Raw genomic sequence first — 22767 nt, 5'->3', positions numbered from 1 at the left:
ATCTTGCAAAAATTGAACCACCAACGCATGACACACCATTGTTACTGATTATTAAAATGAGGACAGTTTTCCGCTTTGCATGCAGATTTTTTGATTGCCCCGCGGCAACAAACAAAAAACTCATAAAAACAAATGTAGTCGTCAAGAGTATCCCTCACTTTTTTGTCCTCAACTATTCGGGGAACCAAAGTAACACTAAAGTAACGAGTTCTTTTGATAGTTTCTAAACTGCGTTTTTACTTGTTTCTTCTCTCTCTTGTTGCTGTTTGACCATTTGTTTAGACGCTGTATCATGTCAGTGTACTGTGAAGTTAATGGCTCATTACCTGGCCACTCTAACTGATGAACGTCTTTATTCTTATCACTTGAAGGCTAGTCAGGGTATCTGTTAGTGCCGGGAGAAATTACATGTTAATCAGTGTTCTTTTGTGTGTTGTAAATGGGGTTAAATAGCGTTGTAACCTTAGGGTGTTCACAATAGTGTTCACTCTTTCTTGGTCTTGCGAGATAGACAACTGTGCGCTGTTGACTTCGCTGGATCGCAAAGATGATGAAGATTTTAGCGGTGATTTTAATTTTCTGCGCTTTAACCAGCGCTAAACCTAAATTGACGAACTTCAGAACCGGGAATCAAGATCCTGTGGAGGAAATTGAAGGCTTATTGGAAGGTACTTAATGATAACCATATATCACTTGTTTGCTCTTAAAATTGGTGTACCACAATACTTAAAACATAAAATCCAGCATAAAATTTGCTCAATGGAATCGATTCTTTTTGAGAAGCTTAAATGAGTAAGTCAACGCATGGCATGGCATTGGCATGCCAGTTATTTGGTTTTAGTTGAATTCGTATCATTTTACGCTTGATTTATAATTTGCTACAAAGAAAAAAAGAATGAAGGCTTAAAGACAGATATTAGTAGCTGAAAAATCTTCAGACTGAAAATAACTAAAAGATGAGCTGAATATACGAGAAAATGACCCTTTATACCCGTTCGAGTTTTAATTTTATGCTCTAAACCGTAATCGATTATAGGGCGGCAATTGCAAAATCACTGTTATCGCGTAACGACTCGCATACTACAAATTTGCTCATTTTGAAAACAGAAAGTTGTAGTGTTGTTGTTTTTCTGTTGATACACTGATGAGTTAGCCTTGTAAGTTGCAATCACTTCCTCATGCAACTATTTAGTACTTGCTTCGAATCTCATTACATCATGAGTAGCAATGGAATATACCGCGGTGATAAACAAAACCAAGTTAACTTAAATTAACTAAGAAAACGGTCCAACCAAATGAGTCACAAAATGGAATTTAGACTGAGCTTTTATTAAAATAAAAAATTTTTGGTCCGTTTTGTGTTCTCTACTGAATTCTGGGGGTTTTAGTCCTCTCTTGAACTCGCTCGAACCCAAAGGGTTAAATTGATTGCTGATTCGTCTTTCACTATTAAATAACAACCAAGAGACTGTATTAAATAACCCAATAAAGTATATTTGATAACAAGATCAGTATGGTCTATAATAAGTTTCCTAACGTTCGCTGTCTTATCTGAGTAGCTTTGAACAAAAACGCAAAAAAGCGAATTCATTTATCAACTAGAAAATTTTCCGCTTTTCACACTTGAACAAACATACGTTCTTTCTGAAAATTGTTTCATTATTTGGCTGGTTCCACGAGTGTGCAAGACAAATCGAAGCGAATCCTGTCTTCTACCCGACCGTACTAAGGTGGGCCTGTCTTGCCCACTTTTATTTGTCTCTCAAGGAGAGATTTTGGTTTGGCCATACGATAAATCCTTTATTGGCCAAGCTTGTGCAGTCAGGATGGCTGAATATTGGACTCGTTCGTTTTTATATGCTTCACTTGAGTTCATAACATAGCAAAAAGCTTGGCCAATATCTAAGGATATTAACCTAACACGTGGTCAAGTGGGCGTAGTTCTCATCATCAGCCATGCATAAAACAGCGTAACTGACAAAGGACAAGCCTAAATTAAAATATATATGCCTGGATTTTTGAAAACCGGGTTAGCAAAAAAAATCAACTCGTTCTACCACTTGGCAATTTAAAACAATAAGGCATCATTCAAAGGGCGATTAAAAGCCTTTATCTGACGCAGGGCAGAAAGTTAGTGGTTACTAGAAGCATAGTTATTAGAGGAGACTGGTTATGAAAAGCGGCAAACATCAATGATAAAAACAACAGTGCTGCAGTTTATGTTGGAAGCACCCTGAAAGTGCACAATCCTTTGTTTTCTGTTGGCAAATTGTTACGAAATAAATTAATGCAACGTTTTTATTGGTCAATACAATCAAAATGATAGGAATTCTTTTGAACGTTGTACACTTTCAGGTCCACAAAAACATATAACAAAGGAGTCTGACGGGTTTCATAACCATTCCACTCAATTAACTATGCTAGAAGCAGTCAACGGGTCCAAAATAGAAATTCGCGAAATTCTGTCTACAGCCACTTCGCCACAAATCCCTAACCACAAAACGAACAAAAAAAGGCATAAGCAAACAACTCAGTAAAGAAGCTATTAGACAGGGGAAGTTAAGAGAAATTACAAAATGTTTACTAACCCGGTTTTCACAACTCCAGGTAGATATACCTTTGTCGCTTCCTGAGGGCAGAAGCCTCTTACAAGGAAAAAAAGGCCTCTGCTATCGGTGTAAGTCTAACCTGAGATCAGGCCCAACTTTAGCAGCTTCCATACATTCTCTTTAGTCTCCCACGCAGACATTCTTAGGGGTTCGTCAAGCTTTAGAGGCGTGGGAACGCGTGACGAACCTCTAAGAACGTTTGCGTCAGAGAGGCTACTAAGGGACTGTGCAATAATTATCAGGAGGGGGGGGGGCTGAAAAACTAGAGTTATCTAGCAAAAACTTAGACAGTACCCCCCCCCCCTCCAAAACAAAAAAAAATTAGTTCTGAACCCCCCCCCCCCCCCCCCCATCTCCCACCACACTGGTAAACTCAAAACTGGACTGAGCTGCCATCACAGATTCAATAATGACAAACGTTATTATGTAACATCTAGTATCGAGAAGGATGTTGATCGTTTGATTGAAGATTTAGACAAAGTATTTGCTAAGTACCGGGGTGCTTACCACATTGGCTCAAAATCTAAAATTTCTGAAGCCAGAAAGAGGAAAGGAGCAGAGAAAAAATCAAAGAACAGGAGATTGAACGCTTCAAATAACAGACGAAAAAGAACTTGCATTATGTTTAGATCCTTGGGAGGAGAGCCTGTTGAACTCTGTTATGAGCCACATATATATGGAATTCAGCAAATCGATCGATTCAGCATATATATGGAATTCAGCAAATCGATTCAGTCGATGAAGAAACATTACTTTTATTCACATCAAAAACCGACAAAGCTTGTCTACGAGATCTGTTTGATTCCCATTGTTTTATGGGGGAAGCTGAAAAACAAGTTCATGATTTTTGCTTTACATAGGATCAGCTCAATCAATTAGAAGACGAGTTAAAATTGATCAGTTGTGAATTTGCTTTTCATTTTGATGGAATATTTTCAATAATCGTTTAACAGCTGTTCGTGTTGATCTTTGTTACAGTCTATCATGATACCTGTGCATGTATTGAGAATCTTTTATTGCGTTTAATGTTATTTACATTTCGAATAAAACTTAAGGCTCCCCCTCCGTCAAATGAGTGATTTTACTTTGAGCCCCCCCTATCTTGGCAGCAATTTTATGTAATGCCCCCCCTCTAGTTTTTCAGCCCCCCCCCCCCCCTCCTGATAATTATTGCACAGTCCCTAACGTTTCCTCTTAGTTGGTCGCGTTTTCGTTTCGCCTTTCCCGCCAGAATTTTATTTACCAAGCGAAACGAAAATAGAGCCTGAAGTTAACTTAGTCTAAGTTAGATAATCATTTAATGCGTTTGACGAAGTTAGTCAGTTGATCTCAGTATTCATGTGGCTTTAGAGGCAGTGGAATTGGGAGAGGGGAGGGGAGGGGAGGGAGAGTAGTGAACAATGAACTTCAGTCATAGCAAAGACAAGAAATGTACTTTTTATTCACAGATGAAACAAAAATCACTAAGCCCCTCGGGTCGGATGCTACAGATGAATTGGAGAAAGTTGTCGATAACACTGCGACTTTTGGTGATGGGCTGAATGACCACAGTGGGGGAGGAGAGGGAGAGGAAGGATCTGGCGTGAGTCCAGCCGGCGCCGGCGCCGGTACCGGCGGACCACCAGCTCATGTAAAATTATTGATCTGGATAAAGAAAAGATGTTTTCATATTTGTGTTCGTCTCATTTCACGTCATCCATTTAACCAGTGCTTTCCTCATTGTGTACATCTACACGTCGTACACTTCTATTGTAAAGCCCATCCATGGAAGTGCTCCAAGAAAACACAAGCGGATGAGAAGCAAGAAGGCATTCCTTTTATCGAAAAGGAGTCCAACCAGGCTTGATACAGTCCTGGCGATTTATATGCATGGTAAGACGCATAGTTTCGCCACATCTCTTACTGTTTCCTAAGTCCCAACGCTGCTCGGCGTATAAAAAACATTCTTTTTTTATTTTGTATAAAATCACCCTGCTAAGCGGAGCCTTTTTTCGCTCTCTCGATTTTAGCGTACTCAAGAAAGACTCTGAATGAATCAAGTAAGATCTTTTTTGAGCATGCGCTGCATGTTGCTAGGATATTGTTTCGAACCCAGGCCTTATAGGCGTGCCCTTGGTACAGCGGGCTCGGTTATGACCATCGGTTTATCAATGAACGGATGTTCGTATTCGAAAAAAAAAAACAGATTGACGAGAGAAAACACGATTGACTAGTCCAGAAGTTCTGGCTGCGGTGGCTTCTAAAGCTTGACGCGATTCATGCAGAACCTTCTTTTCTCCTCCTCATTCACAAACTCTGCTCGCGGGGCAGCCTCGTACCCTGGCCAGTTCGCGCTATTCGAGTTACCAGAGGAGGCTTGGAACTAAGTGCGATAGCGAATTTTCCCGACAAGCTTGACAGATGACGTCACATCCAAAATCGCCTAGGACGACTGGGAACGAGGCTGCTCGCGTGGTGGTATAAATTAAAAGCTACCGGAAATATGTTAACCGATCTTAACCATAAAATATCGTCTCGCATCCCCCCAGTACAGATTGTCAGGCAAAGTTTACTTTCTTTTTCGTTGTTCTACATACATACTCTGGGTCCGTTAGAAATAATTTTTACAATGAAGTCAAGACTCTGATTCCCAAATATTACCCAGTTACCTGTAATCAAACGTTTTGTTCAGTGAACTGATGAACTCGTCTAATTGCTTATCCCTATACAATTCATGAAATATATTTCAGCTTGCTTTGTCATTGATCTACGCGACAAACTATTTACCAAAGTAACTCAGTTGTCCTTTGGTGTAATTTTAGTTCTTCTTCTTATATAGCTCCAGGGGGAGGGGGGCGAAAAAAAATTTTTCTCGCTTCCTCCCAAACCAACCCCGCTCCCTAAGTAGTTTTGCCACTCATCCAAGGTGGCCACCCGCAACGCAAAGCGCTCGATCTCGACAATCTTGCGGGAAAATAGGGGACTGAGAACAGTCTAAACGCCTTCTTTTAACGCAAGGCTACTAAGGAGCGCGAGTAGCAACATTATAAGTACTCATTTTTTTCTGACTGCCACTTTATCTGTTTTTCCCTTGCAGACTGGTTAATGTCAAGACTTTACAGCGATGTCAATGAGTTGTTAAAAATCATTAATTTTTTATTTCATTAGAGTGTAATTTTTATTACAATATGTTTTAACATTTTTACTCAGTAAACAAGTAAAGACATCCTTTGTATTTTTATTCAGAATTAAATTTTATCGCATGATATTCTAATCTATAACTCTGAGGGAGGTCGAACACATCCTGAACCCTACACACAGACTGAATTTTAAATTTTAAAGTATTACAGATAAAAAGCCAGAAAGACCAAAGTTTTACACGAATTCAGGGAGCATTAAGCTCGGTTTACAACATTGACTTCTTTTTTCATCGCTACAGTTAACACGTACAGGCGTAATTTTATAGTGATGCATGGGAGTTTGCAAATATAAAAGCTTATAAAGGCCAGGGGAGTCGCGAGAATTCACGCGAGTTCCGCACAGAGACGCGAGCGTACAGCCGCTCGCTCGCGCGTTCTCTCACGGCTCAAGAGCTTGCTCGCAGGCGACATCATTGAATGTGCTTTATCATGCCACTCGCGTGTGATCTAGACTGCACGAGCGGTCGTCCTTCATATTCCCTGACAGCCACGCGCGGCGAACGAAAAGGTAAAATTATGCAAATTTTTGGTTTGTTAGGCTTCCACCCTGGTTTTAGCCGCCCATCACGCGCGCTCTCGGTCAATTGTGCTCACAACCTACGTGTGACCCGAATGGAGAGCTTACATGTTGCCTTTTTCGGTTTTTAAAATTGCAAAATACCCAAATTACCCAGCCACTCAAACAACAGCCTTTGTAGCCGATGGCTCTACCACTTGCATGACAAAAGTAGGTTCGACTTAATTGCAAAATCAGTATACGTAAGAAACAATGAACTGTTTTTTTGGCGGCGAAATCGTAAATGCAGTTGAACCCCTGAAGGGAAACGAAAAACAGTTCGAGTTGACGGGGAATTCGAGTTATCGGGGCAAATTCCAGAAAACTCGAAAGTGAATGGGAAATTTAGTTCCAGCTAGCGAGGAATTCGACTCCGAGTTATCGAGGTTCTACTGTATCACTAGGCTTTCAGCCTTAACAATAAATATCAATTGGCTTTTTAAGGAGTTTGAAAATAGGGGAACAAATATCATTGAAATTGGTCATGATTTTTATGACATTTGGTGGCTCCTAAAAGAGCCGTTTTGACTTAGCGGTAAACCCACAAAGTGAGTTTACTTGCTGCTGGTGTACTTGGTCACAGCCTTGGTTCCTTCACTGACAGCGTGTTTGGCCAGTTCACCGGGCAGAAGCAGCCTGATGGCAGTCTGGATCTCGCGAGAACTGATGGTTGATTTCTTGTTGTAGTGGGCAAGGCGGGAAGCTTCGGTGGCTATGCGCTCGAAGATGTCGTTAACAAACGAGTTCATGATGCCCATGGCTTTGCTGGAGATACCAGTGTCAGGGTGAACTTGTTTCAACACCTTGTAGATGTAGATGGCATAGCTTTCCTTTCTCTTTCCCCTCCTCTTCTTCTTTCCATCAGATGGAGCCTTTGCCTTTCCAGCTCTCTTCTCGCCTTTCTTTCCTGCAACTTTGGGTGCCATGTCTGTCGATCAGAATGGAAGTGAATGCCCCAGGTTAACACAGATTGTATTTATAACAAAATCACTAGGGGATCAATTAACATACGGATCGAAATCCTTAAGTTTTAATTGGTTATTCTATTTTAATGTCAATATGCTCTCCGCATACATCATCATATTTCAATAAACACTGAAAACTTTTAAAGCGTGATTGGTGCGTTTCGATCCTATTCAAAATTTGCCGCGCGTATAAACTCTAAAGTTTTTAGCTTAGGTTTATTCATTCGTGCATATTCGAGCTCAACTGTTGATTTGAAAATATGTCTGGTCGCGGTAAAGGAAAGGCAAAGGGCACAAAGTCCAAAAGCCGATCATCCCGAGCAGGGCTTCAGTTCCCTGTTGGACGTATCCACCGTCTTCTTCGCAAAGGCAACTATGCTGAGCGTGTTGGCGCTGGTGCCCCGGTCTACTTGGCTGCAGTGCTCGAGTATTTGAGCGCTGAAATCCTCGAGTTGGCGGGTAACGCTGCCCGTGACAACAAGAAGACTAGAATCATTCCCCGTCACCTTCAGCTTGCTGTCCGCAACGACGAAGAGTTGAACAAACTGCTCGCCGGCGTCACCATCGCGCAAGGAGGTGTTCTTCCCAACATCCAGGCTGTTCTCCTGCCCAAGAAGACTGAGAAGAAAGCAAAAGCTTAAACAGTGCTTTCCTGATTTCTAAAACAAACGGCTCTTTTAGGAGCCACCACATATTATAAAAGTCTTAACCATATATATGAACTTAGTAGATACTCCCTTCTTCGAATGAGTCGATGAAGCCAGCAAAAAATCCCTTGTGCACTGATCTTTCTTTCTTTTCAGTAAAAATTGCGTAAATAAAAATTTGAAAGCTATGCTCGGTTTATTGCTGAGTTTTTTAGTATTGGTCATCAATTCCTTGCAGTTACGGGTATACATAAATTTTAAAAAGGGTACGTAGAAAGTGGTGACTTCACAACGTGTAGTAATCGGGCGAACTGTAATGACTCCAGTCAACCTTTACGATCGTACCGAATGCAAATCAGTTCCGTTACCGACGCGCGCAATTTATGTTGAATTGTAACGGCGTCCTTTACGAAGTTGATTGCCGTTAGGCACAAACTGACGATCCTTAGGAATAAATAACGATTATCTTTTAAATTTACTCATATTCCATTACTAACGTGCGGTTCATTGGTTATGACTGGTAAAGATTTGGTGGCTCCTAAAAGAGCCGTTTGTTTCAGAGTGTAGCGCAATGATCTAGCAGCTATTCTTACGTTTAAAAGGGCCATGGGTATGCATAAATTTTAAAAAAGGCGGGTCGAGGCCACATATTTAAAAAGAGTAGAAATTACGCGAACTATAAGATCAGTGAAAGATGACTAGGCTAAAGTAAGTTCGAATACTGGTTGATGACAATGTTGGTTTTCACTCTAATACTGAGTTCCGCTGAAGTCAACTGTGACGATCTTAACAAATGCAAATCAGTTGTTACCGACGCGCGCAATTTTTAAAATTATAACAGCGTGCAGTTGATTGCGTTTTAGGCAAGAAGTAACTATCCTTAGAAACTCGACAGCAAAATTACATAAGGATGAAAGCGATTAGTTCTGAAAGTTACTTATATTCCAAAATTTAACGTAAATTCTGTTACTACTGTACCACTTTCTTCAGTGCCCCAACTAACGAGGTTGATATTATCACAGGTGGCCCAAGCGTAATATGAGAGAGTTTGTATGGGAAAAATAGAGTTTGAAACTTAGATGAAATAAATGAAGTAAAAGCGATAGAAGTTCTCAATAAAGTGTAAATATTGTTACCTGGAGTCGTTGTCTTTGCTTTTACGAAGTTTCAGCGCGATTTGAGTACTTTTACATCATCTGACCTGACAGTGTAATAATAAGAGACTCTTATTATTACACTGTCAGGTCAGATGATGTAAAAGTACTCAAATCGCGCTGAAACTTCGTAAAAGCAAAGACAACGACTCCAGGTAACAATATTTACACTTTATTGAGAACTTTTATCGCTTTTACTTCATTTATTTCATCTAAGTTTCAAACTCTATTTTTCCCATACAAACTCTCTCATATTACCCTTGGGCCACCTGTGATATTATGACAAGGAAAACACTTTATTGGTTATGACTTTTAGAGATTTGGTGGCTCCTAAAAGAGCCGTTTGTTTGAGTGTGTAGCGCAAAGATCTAGCCGCCAAATCCGTACAGAGTACGTCCTTGGCGTTTGAGAGCGTACACCACATCCATAGCGGTGACAGTCTTGCGTTTGGCGTGCTCGGTGTAGGTAACAGCATCACGGATCACATTCTCAAGGAAAACTTTGAGAACGCCACGAGTCTCTTCGTAGATCAGGCCAGAGATTCGCTTGACACCGCCACGGCGAGCAAGACGACGGATAGCAGGCTTGGTGATGCCTTGGATGTTGTCACGAAGAATCTTTCGGTGACGCTTGGCGCCTCCTTTTCCTAGACCTTTGCCTCCTTTGCCGCGACCAGACATATTGAAACTTTTCTCGGACAAGAAATAATAACTCAAAGCACGAGTTTCCGTCTTTATATACCAGAAAGAATGACCTCACGGAAAACACGCTATAAAGGAAATAATTTCTTGTTCTTGATTGGTTAGAACAGACAAAAGAGTCAAAGGGTCAAGCTAATTATTACCATACTATTGCCTCACTAGACAAGCGCGAACATGTTAAAGGAGCCAAAAATCACCATTATCGCTAAAACTCTTGCGATGTAACGCTTAGGCTGATTTTATGATGATAGTTTCTTACAATTAACAACGACAACTTACGAATAATTGTTTTCTATAAATCAAAAGAACCTTATGTGACTTATAGGATCGCAATGCAAGCCTAAATCATAGCAATATTTTACGAGCAGTCTTGGTTATCCAATGAAATGGCATAGTTTACAACCAATCAGGAAAAAGCGCGCTTAGTATAAAGTATCGTGGAAGGAATATTGCATACATCATTCGTTGACTTTTGAGTTAGCAGAAATGGCACGCACAAAGCAAACTGCCCGTAAATCGACTGGTGGAAAAGCTCCACGAAAACAGCTCGCCACAAAGGCAGCTCGTAAGAGCGCGCCTGCCACTGGAGGAGTCAAGAAACCTCATCGTTACAGGCCTGGTACAGTGGCTCTTCGTGAAATCCGTCGTTACCAGAAATCAACCGAGCTGCTAATCCGCAAGCTGCCCTTCCAGCGTCTTGTGCGAGAAATCGCTCAAGATTTCAAGACCGATCTGCGTTTCCAGAGCTCTGCTGTGATGGCTCTTCAAGAAGCAAGCGAGGCTTACCTCGTTGGTCTGTTTGAAGACACCAACTTGTGCGCCATCCACGCCAAGCGCGTCACCATCATGCCCAAAGACATTCAGTTGGCCCGCCGAATCAGAGGAGAGCGTGCATAATTGCATTGCAATTGCTTCTCGTTCAAAACAAACGGCTCTTTTAGGAGCCACCAAATCAATAAAAGCAATAACCAAAGAAAATTCACTAACACATCTCGAAAGAAAGAAAACTCCTTCTTTATAATATCATTAGAACCCTGAAGTCTTGTGTTCCCATTTTTCATAACTTTATCGGGTGTTGTGTTTCTTCAGTTTTTTATTGGACTATGCATGGATCGAGGAAAATCGAAAGAGGAATTAAATTTTTGCTCAGGGATAGTAGAGCGAGCGCGCGTGAAAATCACCCCACGCGAGAAAAGGTGACACGCGTGTCGCCTTTTCTCGCGTGGGGTGATTTTCACGCGCGCTCGCGTTTCGCTCGCTCTTCTATCGCCGAGCAAAAATGGGGCACTACTCGTGGTCTACGAGCTGCAAAGACGCTATATACACTTAGCGTAAAGAGGAAATCATCCATGATTGTTTATGAGGGTTCTCGTACTGGCCGTACGCGTCTCGAAAACTCTTGAATTTCAGAGTTTTTTTCAACGCGTTCAAAGTGCTTGAAATTCTTCTTCATTCATTTTGGTCCTGGAAAGTCCTTGACTTTTGATCGAGGAACCTTTTTTCATACCTCCAAAACACTTTGGCAAATGCCAGTTTGAAGGCAACAGAATAAAATCGGCTTTGAGGAAATGAAGGTGTGCAGGACTCACAAACGAATTTTCATAAAAATCGCTGCCCTTATTTGGAAGCGGTGTGTGACTGATAGATTAGGTCCTTGAAATTCTTAAACCGGTGATGTGAAAAGTCCTTGATTTTTATGGGAGAAGTGTACCAGCCCTGTCCTTCATTTTTGAGCTTTTATTTGTCCACAACTTTACCCCATAGCTTGTTACCGAAAATAAAACAAATTCTTTGGCAGAGAAACTTGCTTGGCCCATAACAGCCACAAAAGACAGTTGGTTACAGCTAACAGGATGGTATGCCTGTGCAATAGGCATCCCAGCTCATTCCCGCGCAGTGCGAGCGTGAAATCTTGTCTTATGGGTTCTTATGTACTCAGTGATCATAAAATGGAACGAATACTTGATGTGTTATACCAACATCGTGACAAATGTCTCCTTAAAAGGTACGTATTCGTTTGGCTTAGAAGAGACGAAAAAGCTCAAAGAACTCCCTGGAATCGGCACTTGCCTTGGTGTTTGACAATTGACTGCAGTGTGGCGTGCAGCGAAAACTATGTTCCCCATGTCCTAGCCAAGACAGTTTCCTGAACGTTTTCATTAATGTAAGCTTACTTTTTTATGGTACTGAATTAATATTTCCGGTATTTTTACCAGTAAATTAAATTATTATTTCATGACTTAACCTACGTTTGGGCGATGAACAACAAACATGGTTGTCAAAGTTCGGGAAATGATCAAGGAAAGGTCATAGTTCCAAAAATCAGGGAAATTCACCCCCAGTTGGGGAAAATTTAAGTCTTTGTCAGGGGAAGGTGAAATTTTAACAGTACATATCTATTCTTTCCCCTCTACCGTTAAGCTTTTTGTTTTGTAACATATAAACTACTTTTGACAATTCATCCGGACCTTCAGATAAGGAGGGGGTCCGGTAATCCAGACCCTGAGATAAGTGGGGAGGGGAAGTCTTAAAAAATTTTTTTTCGTCCCTTCGGGCCTCAGTTTGGTCCAAAAATAGGGGGGGGGGGGGGGGGGTAGGCCCCTCCCCTGGATCTGCCACTGATGTGGTAGACGGATTGTTCATTAAATTGAACAACAAGCTGATATTGGGTTTTCAAGAAAATCCATCCTTTTTGCACATTAAGTTAGGAACTATTAATGTACACTGGATGTAACTTGAAATAGGTTGAGACAGGATGGCTGTGAGTGAAGGACCATTATCAGGGCTAATTTATGAAATTGGTGAATTATTCAGTTGGTCATTCAGGAAGTGTTATATTTCTCAGCAAAAATACAGGGAATTTCAAATTACTTACAGAGCTAAAAATCTCTAAAATATAAAGGGTTCCAAAATCCTAATACACTATTTCAAAACCATACTAGTGCTATATTCCAATACTAATTTAATTTCTATCTTGTTACATAGTAATGCAAGCATTGCTATTTTTTCAATTTTTTTTGCAGTAAAATACAGAAGTTAGTCCTGAAGTTAATGGAAAAGACATTGACCTATTTTTAAAAAAGATCAGAGGATCTTAAGAAAAAATGCAAAGCTTCCTCATATTTGCTGCTCTTGTTGCAGGGAACCATCACACACCCACCCGATAGAAACTCGGAGCATGAGAGAGTGACCGAGTAAGTGATGGGGCACATTTATTGTGATAGACAAAATGGGGGTTGACGTCCTTGAGCTGTGTCAGTTGGGTTGGGAGAAGAAACTGAGGTATGATGAATGCCAACTGTCTTGCCCCTGGGTCTCAGACGATAGGGGTTGGCAGTGAGTGCAGTTTATGTTTTTTTCATGCGGGCAACAGAGATTTCTGATCAACCATTGAACCCTGGTAGTGTTCAAACAAGCTAGTGATTTTCAAAGTTTGAATAAAATTTATTAATGTAACATGTATCTCAAGAATGATAAGGATTATATTATGAAAAATTCCTTTTAACCCTTTAAACCCTAATATCAATAATTTTTATATTCAAATTCTCATTTATCGTCCTTATATACGTTCTCGATAGAAGAAGTGGGGAGAAATTGTTGAAGTGTCAACTAGATTTTTCATCTTTGCTTATGTCCCTTCTCTTGACTGCACTCTGTTTTATAAAGCATTGATATTCCGAGGAGTAATTTCATTCTGATCACTCTTAGGGCTAAAGGTTAAGACTATTTCCTTGTATTGAGACTGTATGATTACTATAAGCTGCAAGAGGAAGAAAAAAGGTTTCAGGGAGTTCATAAGCAAAAAGCCAATTCTAGTTGGAGAGCCTTTTTCATAAAACATTAAAATACCTCCCTGGAGCACCACCACCTATTACATAATTTCCCTAAGTATACTGAATTAAAGGAGCCATGTGATGGTTTTTTGCGTTATTGTGTCAAAATTAAAGCCTGTAAACTGATTGGAATAATTGAAAGTCCAAAAATGTTGAATAGAAGTAATTTGTTGAAACGTATATGACTACTGTAAAAAATTCTATCATTATCTTGCAGTTCTCAAAACCGAAGAGAATGAAGAGCTTTTGAGAGTGCTGTTGTGTTTCTACCAGACATGAACGAAAATATACAGACCACTTTACTTTTGCATGGGATATCACTGTAAGCCAGGCAATAATAATATTGTATTCTTACACATTTGTATTATGAAGTGAGGACCCTCATATTAAGTTCTTCAATCCTGATCAGGTGCAGATCCACACCAGTTTCCACCATTTTATGGAAATCGGTAAGATTTGTCACAATAAAAATATTTTTAGTAACAATAATAATGATAACAATAAACTTTCCAAGTTGAAATTGAGGAATGAAATAATTCGCCGATTTGCAAGGCTTCATTATATTTGAGAAGAATGGAACTGGCCAATATCGTGTCTGAATGACTCAAAAACCCAGGAAAGGGATAGCATGCCCTCGGACCCCCATCCCCTGGGGATTTTGGGCGTTTTGATCTTTGCCTCCATTCAATCATGATCGATCCTGTTAATCTCGTACCCAGATTCTTACACTGAGGAGATCTGAGTACAATCAGGTATGAGATTACTTTCGTGTCACTGAACTTGAAATCCGAGGGAGACCCAACAGGGTGGGGATTAATACTGTCAGGGGAGGTCTTGGTAAAAATTGTACTTTGATCTATACTATGATCATTTACATCTTCACAAGCAATTTTACAGGAAACCACCTTGCATTATTTGCACATCGTCATTAAGGAACTGGGCCCGGTTCTGAAAAGGCCAATTAGCATTAGTCCAGGATTAAAATTTTGTTCCACTTTTTGTATTTACCTTCCTATGCATTGCTTAGAATAACACTTCATGTTATCATTTCTTTTTTCGAAGTAAAGGCACAACAGTGTTTTGTATTTCAAGTTGCATGTTCTTAGACAAGAAAATGTTGCTTAAGATTTGGCTTAATCCTGGGTTATACTCAACTATCTTTCGAGGAACCGGGGCCCTGGATACATAAACTGAAGATCAAAATTTACATTTTTTTCTTTGTTTGTTTGTCTTTTTAAGGGTTTATTTTCCATCTTAGGAGGAAACATTTCCTTTAATAATTTCTCTCACTTTAATTCAGCATGCTATGAAATGCTGACTGTATTTTTAAGTGAAAGAGAATCAACTAGGAGATTCTCTATTTTCAGTTTAATGGGGATGGTGAATCCTTGATACTATAGATAAAGAGAAGAGTTAGAATGTTTATGTTTATTGAACTATCAATGTAAAGCTGGGGGAGGGGAGGGGTGACTGGAGTGGCAGGGCATGGGGTGGGAATTTTTAATGATCCTTTTCTCCCAGGAGAGGGGATATTTAAATCTTTCTTTGCCTGACATGCACTGGGATCAATTGAACGTTTTAAGATATTGCAGGATCAAAGTTACTAGAAGCTCTACTTTCAAAAACAAAAAGTCCATCAGATTGAAGATGTGCATGAGATGTTTAATTTTCAAGAGGCCTTTAACCCTAGATGATAAAATCTTATGATTTTGGATTTTGAATTTTCATGACCTTGTTTTAAATCATTTGGAAGGAAGTGCTCCTGGTCAGTAATCAAGACTTTTAAAAATAAATTTCATTTGGTGCTGTTCACAAAAGAACCTACAGGGCCACTAGTGGATATTCTATAATTTAAATTGAGCTCAGTATAAGGTTAAGGTTTTGACATGACTTCAATGCTGTGTGGGACTAAAATGTTTTGATACTGTTGTCGCATTTCAGTAAAAGATGTCAGTTATCGTTTTTACTAGAACCATAACATAGGTAAAACTTAAGTCAGAGGCAACCATGTGCAGCCCGGGGAGGGGAAATTTTTGTGCATGTGACTGGAATGATTTGCCCGTAGGAAGGGGATTTGACAGAAAATTTTTGAAAAAATGTCAAATCCCTATGCACCCCATGCCCTACCTCCCCCCCCTCTCCACCCGCTTTACATTGATAGGTGTATTATAACAAGACAACTGTCATTTTGAGTTACCATGCAGTGTTCAATCTAGAAATTATGGAAAGTGGGTCAAATGTCCCTCGTGACATTTTAAATTGGGTCATTTCAAAAATGGTCTGGGTCAAATTATTATGATAATAATAAACTTCGAAAAACTGGCAATATCCCTATTATGCTATACACTACCAGTATATTTTTACAACTTTTTAGCATTTTAAGTCAGTTTCAACGTTTTCGAATTTTTTATCCCTGTTATAGTTTTTATGCTTTTCACAGTTTTGATTTGCTTATTGCAGTAACTGGAAACAGTCAAATAATTGTAAAGCCGAAAAAGACCAATTATGAATAAAAGGAAACCAAAAAATGCCTGTTTGACCAATTTTACACTTCATACTTTCTAATCAGCTTTAACTAACACAAGTTCCAAGCTTTTCCTTAGTTAGCCAGTAAAGATTCTTCTGTCCTTTTTCTTCCTCCAATGCTGCAAGGCCGCGTTAAAGTGGCATGGCTGGGTCTCGGGGCCCAAGAAACAAATTTGACCACCAGTATAGTAAGGTGTTCCTTAAAAAAAAAAGGTGTTCCCAGAACAACAACAACAACAAAAAAAGGTTTACAACGTCACCTGTAAACAACGGATTAAAAATAATTCTATTTTGAGAAACCCGAACCTGGGCTGGCCGTGAGTTAGTGTATGGGTGCGTAAGTGCGATGTGTGCCTTTTGTTTTCAGTGTGTCATATATATTGGGCTGCCTGTAGAACGCTTTTGTCTCATGTTTGTTTCCTTTCGAAAGCTCTGAATACAGTCACACTGCATGCTGCAGTAGTATAAATACTTGCATTGGTTATTGCTTTTTCTTATGTGGTGGCTCCTAAAAGAGCCGTTGTTTGTAAAGAAGTGTCGCACTTTACTTCTTAGCGGGTTTTTTGGCGGCAGTTTTCTTGGCGGGCTTTTTGGCTGCAGGCTTCTTTGTCTTTTTTCCTGTAGCTTTCTTGGCAGCTGGTTTCTTTGCTGCAGTCTTTTTCGGTGACGATTTCTTACTGGGCTTTTTAACTGCTGCTTTCTTGGCTGGCTTCTTCTTAGCCGCTGGTTTCTTCGCCGCTGGCTTTTTAGCCGCTGGTTTCTTTGCTACCTTCTTGGCGGCGGGCTTCTTTGGCTTCTTCGCCGGTTTCTTCGGAGCCTTCTTTTCCTCCTTGGGCACCTTGAAGGAGCCAGAAGCGCCAACTCCTTTGGTGTGTACTAACTTTCCACCAGCAACTCCTCTCTTGAGAGCCGTCTTCAAGTGTGGGCCGACTTCACCAACCTTGTAGTTGGCTTTGATGTACTTCTCGATGGCTTGGCGCGAAGATCCGCCTCGCTCTTTCAGAGCTACAATAGCAGCCTTGATCATCTCACTGTATGGTGGATGATCAGCTGGCTTTTTAGGCTTAGATGGCTTCTTCTTAGCCGGTGACTTTGTTTGAGCAACTTCAGACATGATGGACTTCGAACGATACCTTCGGATACGAAAGCACTGATTGAACACCCGAATACTGCGAAGTGATGTAAATGAGTAGTATGCGGACCACTGAGGAGACAATGATCGAACATGGCGCACGATTCTTCTGTGCTAGTTTTCTGTGGATTTTGTCAAATAAAGTGTTGTAACATAGAAATAAATTACTTCTAGAATTAAAAGATTGAAAGCTAAGCCTTGAACATAAGCGATTACCACAAATATGTTCGAGTTAAGGTACGTGTAGGAAACGATATCTAACCTTTTATCCTTTCGCTCCGGTGAATCTTGAAATAATTTTATCTTTAATGTCGTATAATTGTTCCGCCTGCGATTTTCTTTTTGTGTAGAAATATTTGGAAGATAGGAAAACTTCTACACTTTAAACCTCTCCCTGTAGTTTTTACAGTCTCTCTCATTTAACTTGGTTTAAATTCTCTTTTGTCAACACAACAAAGACAATACGTCGTTTGCCACCATGCAGTGAGAGCGAGAAGCTTGGCCGGTCACTCTATTTTGCAGTACGTCGAATGGCCGCCGAGCGCCGAATGACTCAGAAGTTTAGCCATTAGGGTTAGAAAACTGAGTGAATCAGGTTCATTTAAGGTCACTATACTGGGCAAACTAACCTGAAACTTGATTCATGAGTCTCCTAACCCTATAAGCAGGGGCACCCAACGCAAATTTAAATAATATCTGTTCGGAAGGCGATTTGAGATCTAGAATTTTCGAAACATTTGTTGTAAAATTTCTTGCTTGCCTGCCTCACCTAGGATTTTCGAACATCGAAAAAGTGGTATAATTGCCCATTTTTTAAGGATTTTTACCCTAAAAAGGTCACCTAAAATTTTCGGGAGCCCTTTTTCTGGCTGAAATTTTGGAAAAGGTAAGTTTTGATCCCAACAATTTCCGGATCACTAGACTTTCAGGTAGGAAATCCGAACAGATAAAAACTTTTTAGGGGATAAAAATATGCCTATATCTACCGTTTAAATACTAAAATACGTTCAACAATGCTATGTTTAATTGGTTTTGAACTATATTCTCGTTGGGTGCCCCTGTATAAGCATCATGCAGTGAGAGCGAGAAGCTTGGCCGGTCACTCTATTTTGCAGTACGTCGAATGGCCACCGTGCGCCGAATGACTCAAAAGTTTAGCCATTAGGGTTAGAAAACTGAGTGAATCAGGTTCCATTTAGGGTCATTATACTGGGCAAACTAACCTGAAACTTGGTTCATGAGTTTCCTAACCCTATAAGCATGACGACTAAACTTCATGGTTGCTCGGCCCTCAGTGGCGGCCGTTTGTCGTTGTGCATATTCAGTACTCCTGCCTGGGTCTTCTTTCTCATCGAAAACCAGTGAATTTCGTTTAGGTCTAGCGATTTTAACTTTTTGCTAGATATTAGCTGGGTGATTTAATAAGAATATTTCGGGTGAATTTTCCTGTTAAGCCGAGTACGTGAAATTATTTACACATCGACTGAATACACCTGAGTCGAAACGACCTGTAACCATTTCAAATCACTATTGTGTAAAATATGCGTTTGTTTTATCGCTAACTTGCCTTTTACGGCTAGATATAGCGAACCAGATTAAGAATTTTAGGTTAGATAAAGAATAGTAGATTTTCGTGCAACTATTTGGTGTTTTTGAAAGCCTTTAGCTGAACCTTGATAGGCAGCCCGTGGTCGTATATCATTACATTAAATGCTAATAATATTACATGCTAATATTTTTACATTTTAAAAATACAAATTTTGTATTCTTAAAATGTAAAAATATTGGCATGTGTTCTTACGGTCTTTTCTGATGATAGATTCTCATAGTAGTACTGAGTAGTTCTAGAAAAATTTACTTTTCTACTGATTCACTTAATGAAAGGAGCGATCAAGTACAAAAATGAAATAAAAATTTTTCATTGAACGTGTATTAGTCTTGCCAATGTTGGTGTTCGCTGCAGAGAATAATCAGACAACTTTAAAGCGTTCTTACATATTTCATTAACAAATTTAGTGGGCGAAAATACATCAAGCGATCACTTACTACAGAAACCATCACGTTTGGTTTAGTGATGATTTTAAATGGAGATTTTCTTCCCTTTTTGTTAATCTCAGTAAGGTTATTTTTTTAAGTTTCCTACTTAGAATTGTGAAGACAAAGGGTGCTTTACTCCCCTTGGAAAAAACAGTTGAAACTGACAAATCGGGCTAGTAGACAGTAAGTCATGGTTGTTGGTCATTGCTTTTATTGATTTGGTGGCTCCTAAAAGAGCCGTTTGTTTTGAACTAGAAGCAATGCACTTATGCACGCTCTCCGCGGATTCGGCGGGCCAACTGAATGTCCTTGGGCATGATGGTGACGCGCTTGGCGTGGATGGCGCACAAGTTGGTGTCTTCAAACAGGCCAACAAGGTAAGCCTCGCTTGCTTCTTGAAGAGCCATTACAGCAGAGCTCTGGAAACGCAGATCGGTCTTGAAGTCTTGAGCGATCTCTCGCACAAGACGCTGGAATGGCAGCTTGCGGATTAGCAGCTCTGTGGATTTCTGGTAACGACGGATTTCACGAAGAGCCACTGTACCAGGCCTGTAACGATGAGGTTTTTTGACTCCTCCAGTGGCAGGTGCGCTCTTACGAGCTGCCTTTGTGGCGAGCTGTTTTCGTGGAGCTTTTCCACCAGTCGATTTACGGGCAGTTTGCTTTGTACGTGCCATTTCTGCTAACTCAAAAGTCAACGAATAATGTATGCAATATTCCTTCCACGATACTTTATACTTAGCGCGCTTTTTGCTGATTGGTTATAAACTATGCGATTTCATTGGATAACCAAGACTGCTCGTAAAATATTGCTATGATCTAGGCTTGCATTGCGATCCTATAAGTCACATAAGGTTCTTTTGATTTATAGAAAACAATTATTCCTAAGTTGTCGTTGTTAATTGTTAGAAACTATCATCATAAAATCAGTGTGAGAGTTATATCGCACGAGTTTTAGTGATGATGGTGATTTTTGCCTCCTTCAACATGTTCGCACTTGTCTAGTGAGGCAATAGTATGGTAATAATTAATTTGACCCTTGACTTTTTTGTCTGTTCTAACCAATCAAGAACAAGAAATTATTTCTTCAATAGCTTGTTTTCCGTGAGGTCATTCTTCGTGGTATAAAAAGACGGGAACTCGTGTTTTGACTTATTATTTCTTATCCGAGAAAGAGTTTCAACATGTCTGGTCGAGGTAAAGGAGGCAAAGGTCTAGGAAAAGGAGGCGCCAAGCGTCACCGAAAGATTCTTCGTGACAACATCCAAGGCATCACCAAGCCAGCTATCCGTCGTCTTGCTCGCCGTGGCGGTGTCAAGCGAATCTCTGGCCTGATCTACGAAGAGACTCGTGGTGTTCTCAAAGTTTTCCTTGAGAATGTGATCCGTGACGCTGTGACCTACACCGAGCACGCCAAACGCAAGACTGTGACAGCCATGGATGTGGTGTACGCTCTCAAACGTCAAGGACGTACTCTGTACGGATTTGGCGGCTAGATCTTTGCGCTACACACTCAAACAAACGGCTCTTTTAGGAGCCACCAAATCTCTAGAAGTCATAACCAATAAAGTGTTTTCTTTATCTTAATATAAACCTCTCGTTAGTTTGGGCAATGAAGAAAGTGTTACAGTAGTAAACGAAAGTACGTTAAATTTTGGAATATAAGTAACTTTCAGAAATATCGCTTTTATTCTTGTGTAATTTTGCTGTCGAGTTTCTAAGGATCATTACTTCTTGCGTAAGAGCAATCAAACTGCACGCCGTTATAATTTAAATTGCGCGCGTCGGTTACTGAACTGATTTGCATTCGTTACGATCGTAACGGTTGACTTCACCGAAACTCAGTATTAGTGTGATTAGTGAAAACAAGTGTCCTGCAACGGTAACCTTTTAAAAATGAGGCCTCGACCCGCCTTTTTTAAAATTTATGCATACCGGAAACTGCAAAGCAGTGATGGCCATTTTAAACATAAGAATTTAGTAAAAAGAATGATAGATCGGTGCATATCTAGGGGTTTCTTGCTGGCTTCATCGACTTATTCGAAGAAGGGAGTATCTACTTAGTTCATATATAGTTCTCTTTATGGTCATGACTTTTATAATATATGGTGGCTCCTAAAAGAGCCGTTTGTTTTTGAAATCAGGAAAGCACTGTTTAAGCTTTTGCTTTCTTCTCAGTCTTCTTGGGAAGAAGAACAGCCTGGATGTTGGGAAGAACACCTCCTTGCGCGATGGTGACGCCGGCGAGCAGTTTGTTCAACTCTTCGTCGTTGCGGACAGCAAGCTGAAGGTGACGGGGAATGATTCTAGTCTTCTTGTTGTCACGGGCAGCGTTACCCGCCAACTCAAGGATCTCAGCGCTCAAATACTCGAGCACTGCAGCCAAGTAGACTGGGGCACCAGCGCCAACACGCTCAGCATAGTTGCCTTTGCGAAGAAGACGGTGGATACGTCCAACAGGGAACTGAAGCCCTGCTCGGGATGATCGGCTTTTGGACTTGGTGCCCTTTGCCTTTCCTTTACCGCGACCAGACATGTTTTCAAATGAAGAATTGAGCTCGATTATGCACGAGTGAATAAACTTAAGCTAAAAACTTTACAGTTTATACGCGCGGCAAATTTTGAATAGGATCGAAACGCACCAATCACGCTTTAAAAATGTTAAGTGTTTGATGAAATATGATGATGTATGCGGAAAGCATATTGACATTGAAATAGAGTAACCAATTAAAAGTTAAGGATTTCGATCCGTATGTTAATTGATCCCCTAGTGATTTTGTTATAAATACAATCTGTGTTAACCTGGGGCATTCACTTCCATTCTGATCGACAGACATGGCACCCAAAGTTGCAGGAAAGAAAGGCGAGAAGAGAGCTGGAAAGGCAAAGGCTCCATCTGATGGAAAGAAGAAGAGGAGGGGAAAGAGAAAGGAAAGCTATGCCATCTACATCTACAAGGTGTTGAAGCAAGTTCACCCTGACACAGGTATCTCCAGCAAAGCCATGGGCATCATGAACTCGTTCGTTAACGACATCTTCGAGCGCATCGCCACCGAAGCTTCCCGCCTTGCCCACTACAACAAGAAATCAACCATCAGTTCTCGCGAGATCCAGACCGCCATCAGGCTGCTTCTGCCCGGTGAACTGGCCAAACACGCTGTCAGTGAAGGAACCAAGGCTGTGACCAAGTACACCAGCAGCAAGTAAACTCACTTTGTGGGTTTACCGCTAAATCAAAACGGCTCTTTTAGGAGCCACCAAATGTCATAAAAATCATGACCAAATTCAATTATATTTGTTCCTCTATTTTCAAACTCCTTCAATAGGCCCAATGATATGTTTATTATTTTACCGCCAAAAGGAACGGCTCATCGTCTACAACGTGTAGTGATTCTCTTACACAGACAAACTTCCAGTTTTTGCCATCT

At 40.4% G+C, this 22767-nt stretch overlaps 8 protein-coding genes and 1 long non-coding RNA gene across 9 annotated transcripts; 4 read left to right on the top strand and 5 right to left on the bottom strand.

The window, feature by feature from the left end:
* Positions 1–480: 480 nt before the first annotated feature.
* LOC140936661 (uncharacterized) lies at positions 481–5854 on the top strand. The gene is made up of 3 exons (XR_012165403.1): positions 481–668; positions 4058–4481; positions 5686–5854. It is a non-coding gene; the product is annotated as an uncharacterized lncRNA (long non-coding RNA).
* Positions 5855–6775: 921 nt separating this feature from the next.
* On the bottom strand, positions 6776–9978 carry LOC140947341 (histone H2B, gonadal-like). Its single transcript, XM_073396413.1, has 2 exons — positions 9955–9978; positions 6776–7272 (listed from the first exon to the last, which is right to left on the bottom strand). Exon 2 carries the CDS (start codon positions 7268–7270, stop codon positions 6899–6901), a length of 372 nt encoding a protein of 123 aa, XP_073252514.1. The 5' UTR covers positions 7271–7272; positions 9955–9978; the 3' UTR covers positions 6776–6898.
* On the top strand, positions 7570–7950 carry LOC140927112 (histone H2A-like). The gene has a single exon (XM_073376771.1). The coding sequence runs from the start codon at positions 7570–7572 to the stop codon at positions 7948–7950; it is 381 nt and encodes a 126-aa protein (XP_073232872.1).
* Positions 9479–9790, bottom strand: LOC140927102 (histone H4). Its single transcript, XM_073376761.1, has one exon. The coding sequence runs from the start codon at positions 9788–9790 to the stop codon at positions 9479–9481; it is 312 nt and encodes a 103-aa protein (XP_073232862.1).
* A 158-nt stretch (positions 9979–10136) lies between the features above and the next one.
* On the top strand, positions 10137–10711 carry LOC140936653 (histone H3). Its single transcript, XM_073386147.1, has one exon. It carries the CDS (start codon positions 10298–10300, stop codon positions 10706–10708), a length of 411 nt encoding a protein of 136 aa, XP_073242248.1. The 5' UTR covers positions 10137–10297; the 3' UTR covers positions 10709–10711.
* A 3172-nt stretch (positions 10712–13883) lies between these two features.
* Positions 13884–22656, top strand: LOC140947411 (histone H2B, gonadal-like). Its single transcript, XM_073396506.1, has 2 exons — positions 13884–13966; positions 22173–22656. The coding sequence occupies exons 1-2, from the start codon at positions 13954–13956 to the stop codon at positions 22544–22546; spliced, it is 387 nt and encodes a 128-aa protein (XP_073252607.1). The 5' UTR covers positions 13884–13953; the 3' UTR covers positions 22547–22656.
* On the bottom strand, positions 15851–17316 carry LOC140947377 (uncharacterized). Its single transcript, XM_073396458.1, has one exon. It carries the CDS (start codon positions 17282–17284, stop codon positions 16715–16717), a length of 570 nt encoding a protein of 189 aa, XP_073252559.1. The 5' UTR covers positions 17285–17316; the 3' UTR covers positions 15851–16714.
* On the bottom strand, positions 19282–20321 carry LOC140947402 (histone H3). Its single transcript, XM_073396495.1, has one exon. The coding sequence runs from the start codon at positions 20014–20016 to the stop codon at positions 19606–19608; it is 411 nt and encodes a 136-aa protein (XP_073252596.1). The 5' UTR covers positions 20017–20321; the 3' UTR covers positions 19282–19605.
* LOC140947422 (histone H2A-like) lies at positions 21467–21906 on the bottom strand. Its single transcript, XM_073396517.1, has one exon. It carries the CDS (start codon positions 21873–21875, stop codon positions 21495–21497), a length of 381 nt encoding a protein of 126 aa, XP_073252618.1. The 5' UTR covers positions 21876–21906; the 3' UTR covers positions 21467–21494.
* Positions 22657–22767: the final 111 nt, after the last annotated feature.

The sequence above is a fragment of the Porites lutea genome, chromosome 1 (genome assembly GCF_958299795.1).
Source record: "Porites lutea chromosome 1, jaPorLute2.1, whole genome shotgun sequence".
Lineage (NCBI taxonomy): Eukaryota > Metazoa > Cnidaria > Anthozoa > Scleractinia > Poritidae > Porites > Porites lutea.
The sequence above is the reverse complement of the archived record's forward strand: the minus strand, read 5'-3'. Positions and strand labels throughout refer to the sequence as shown.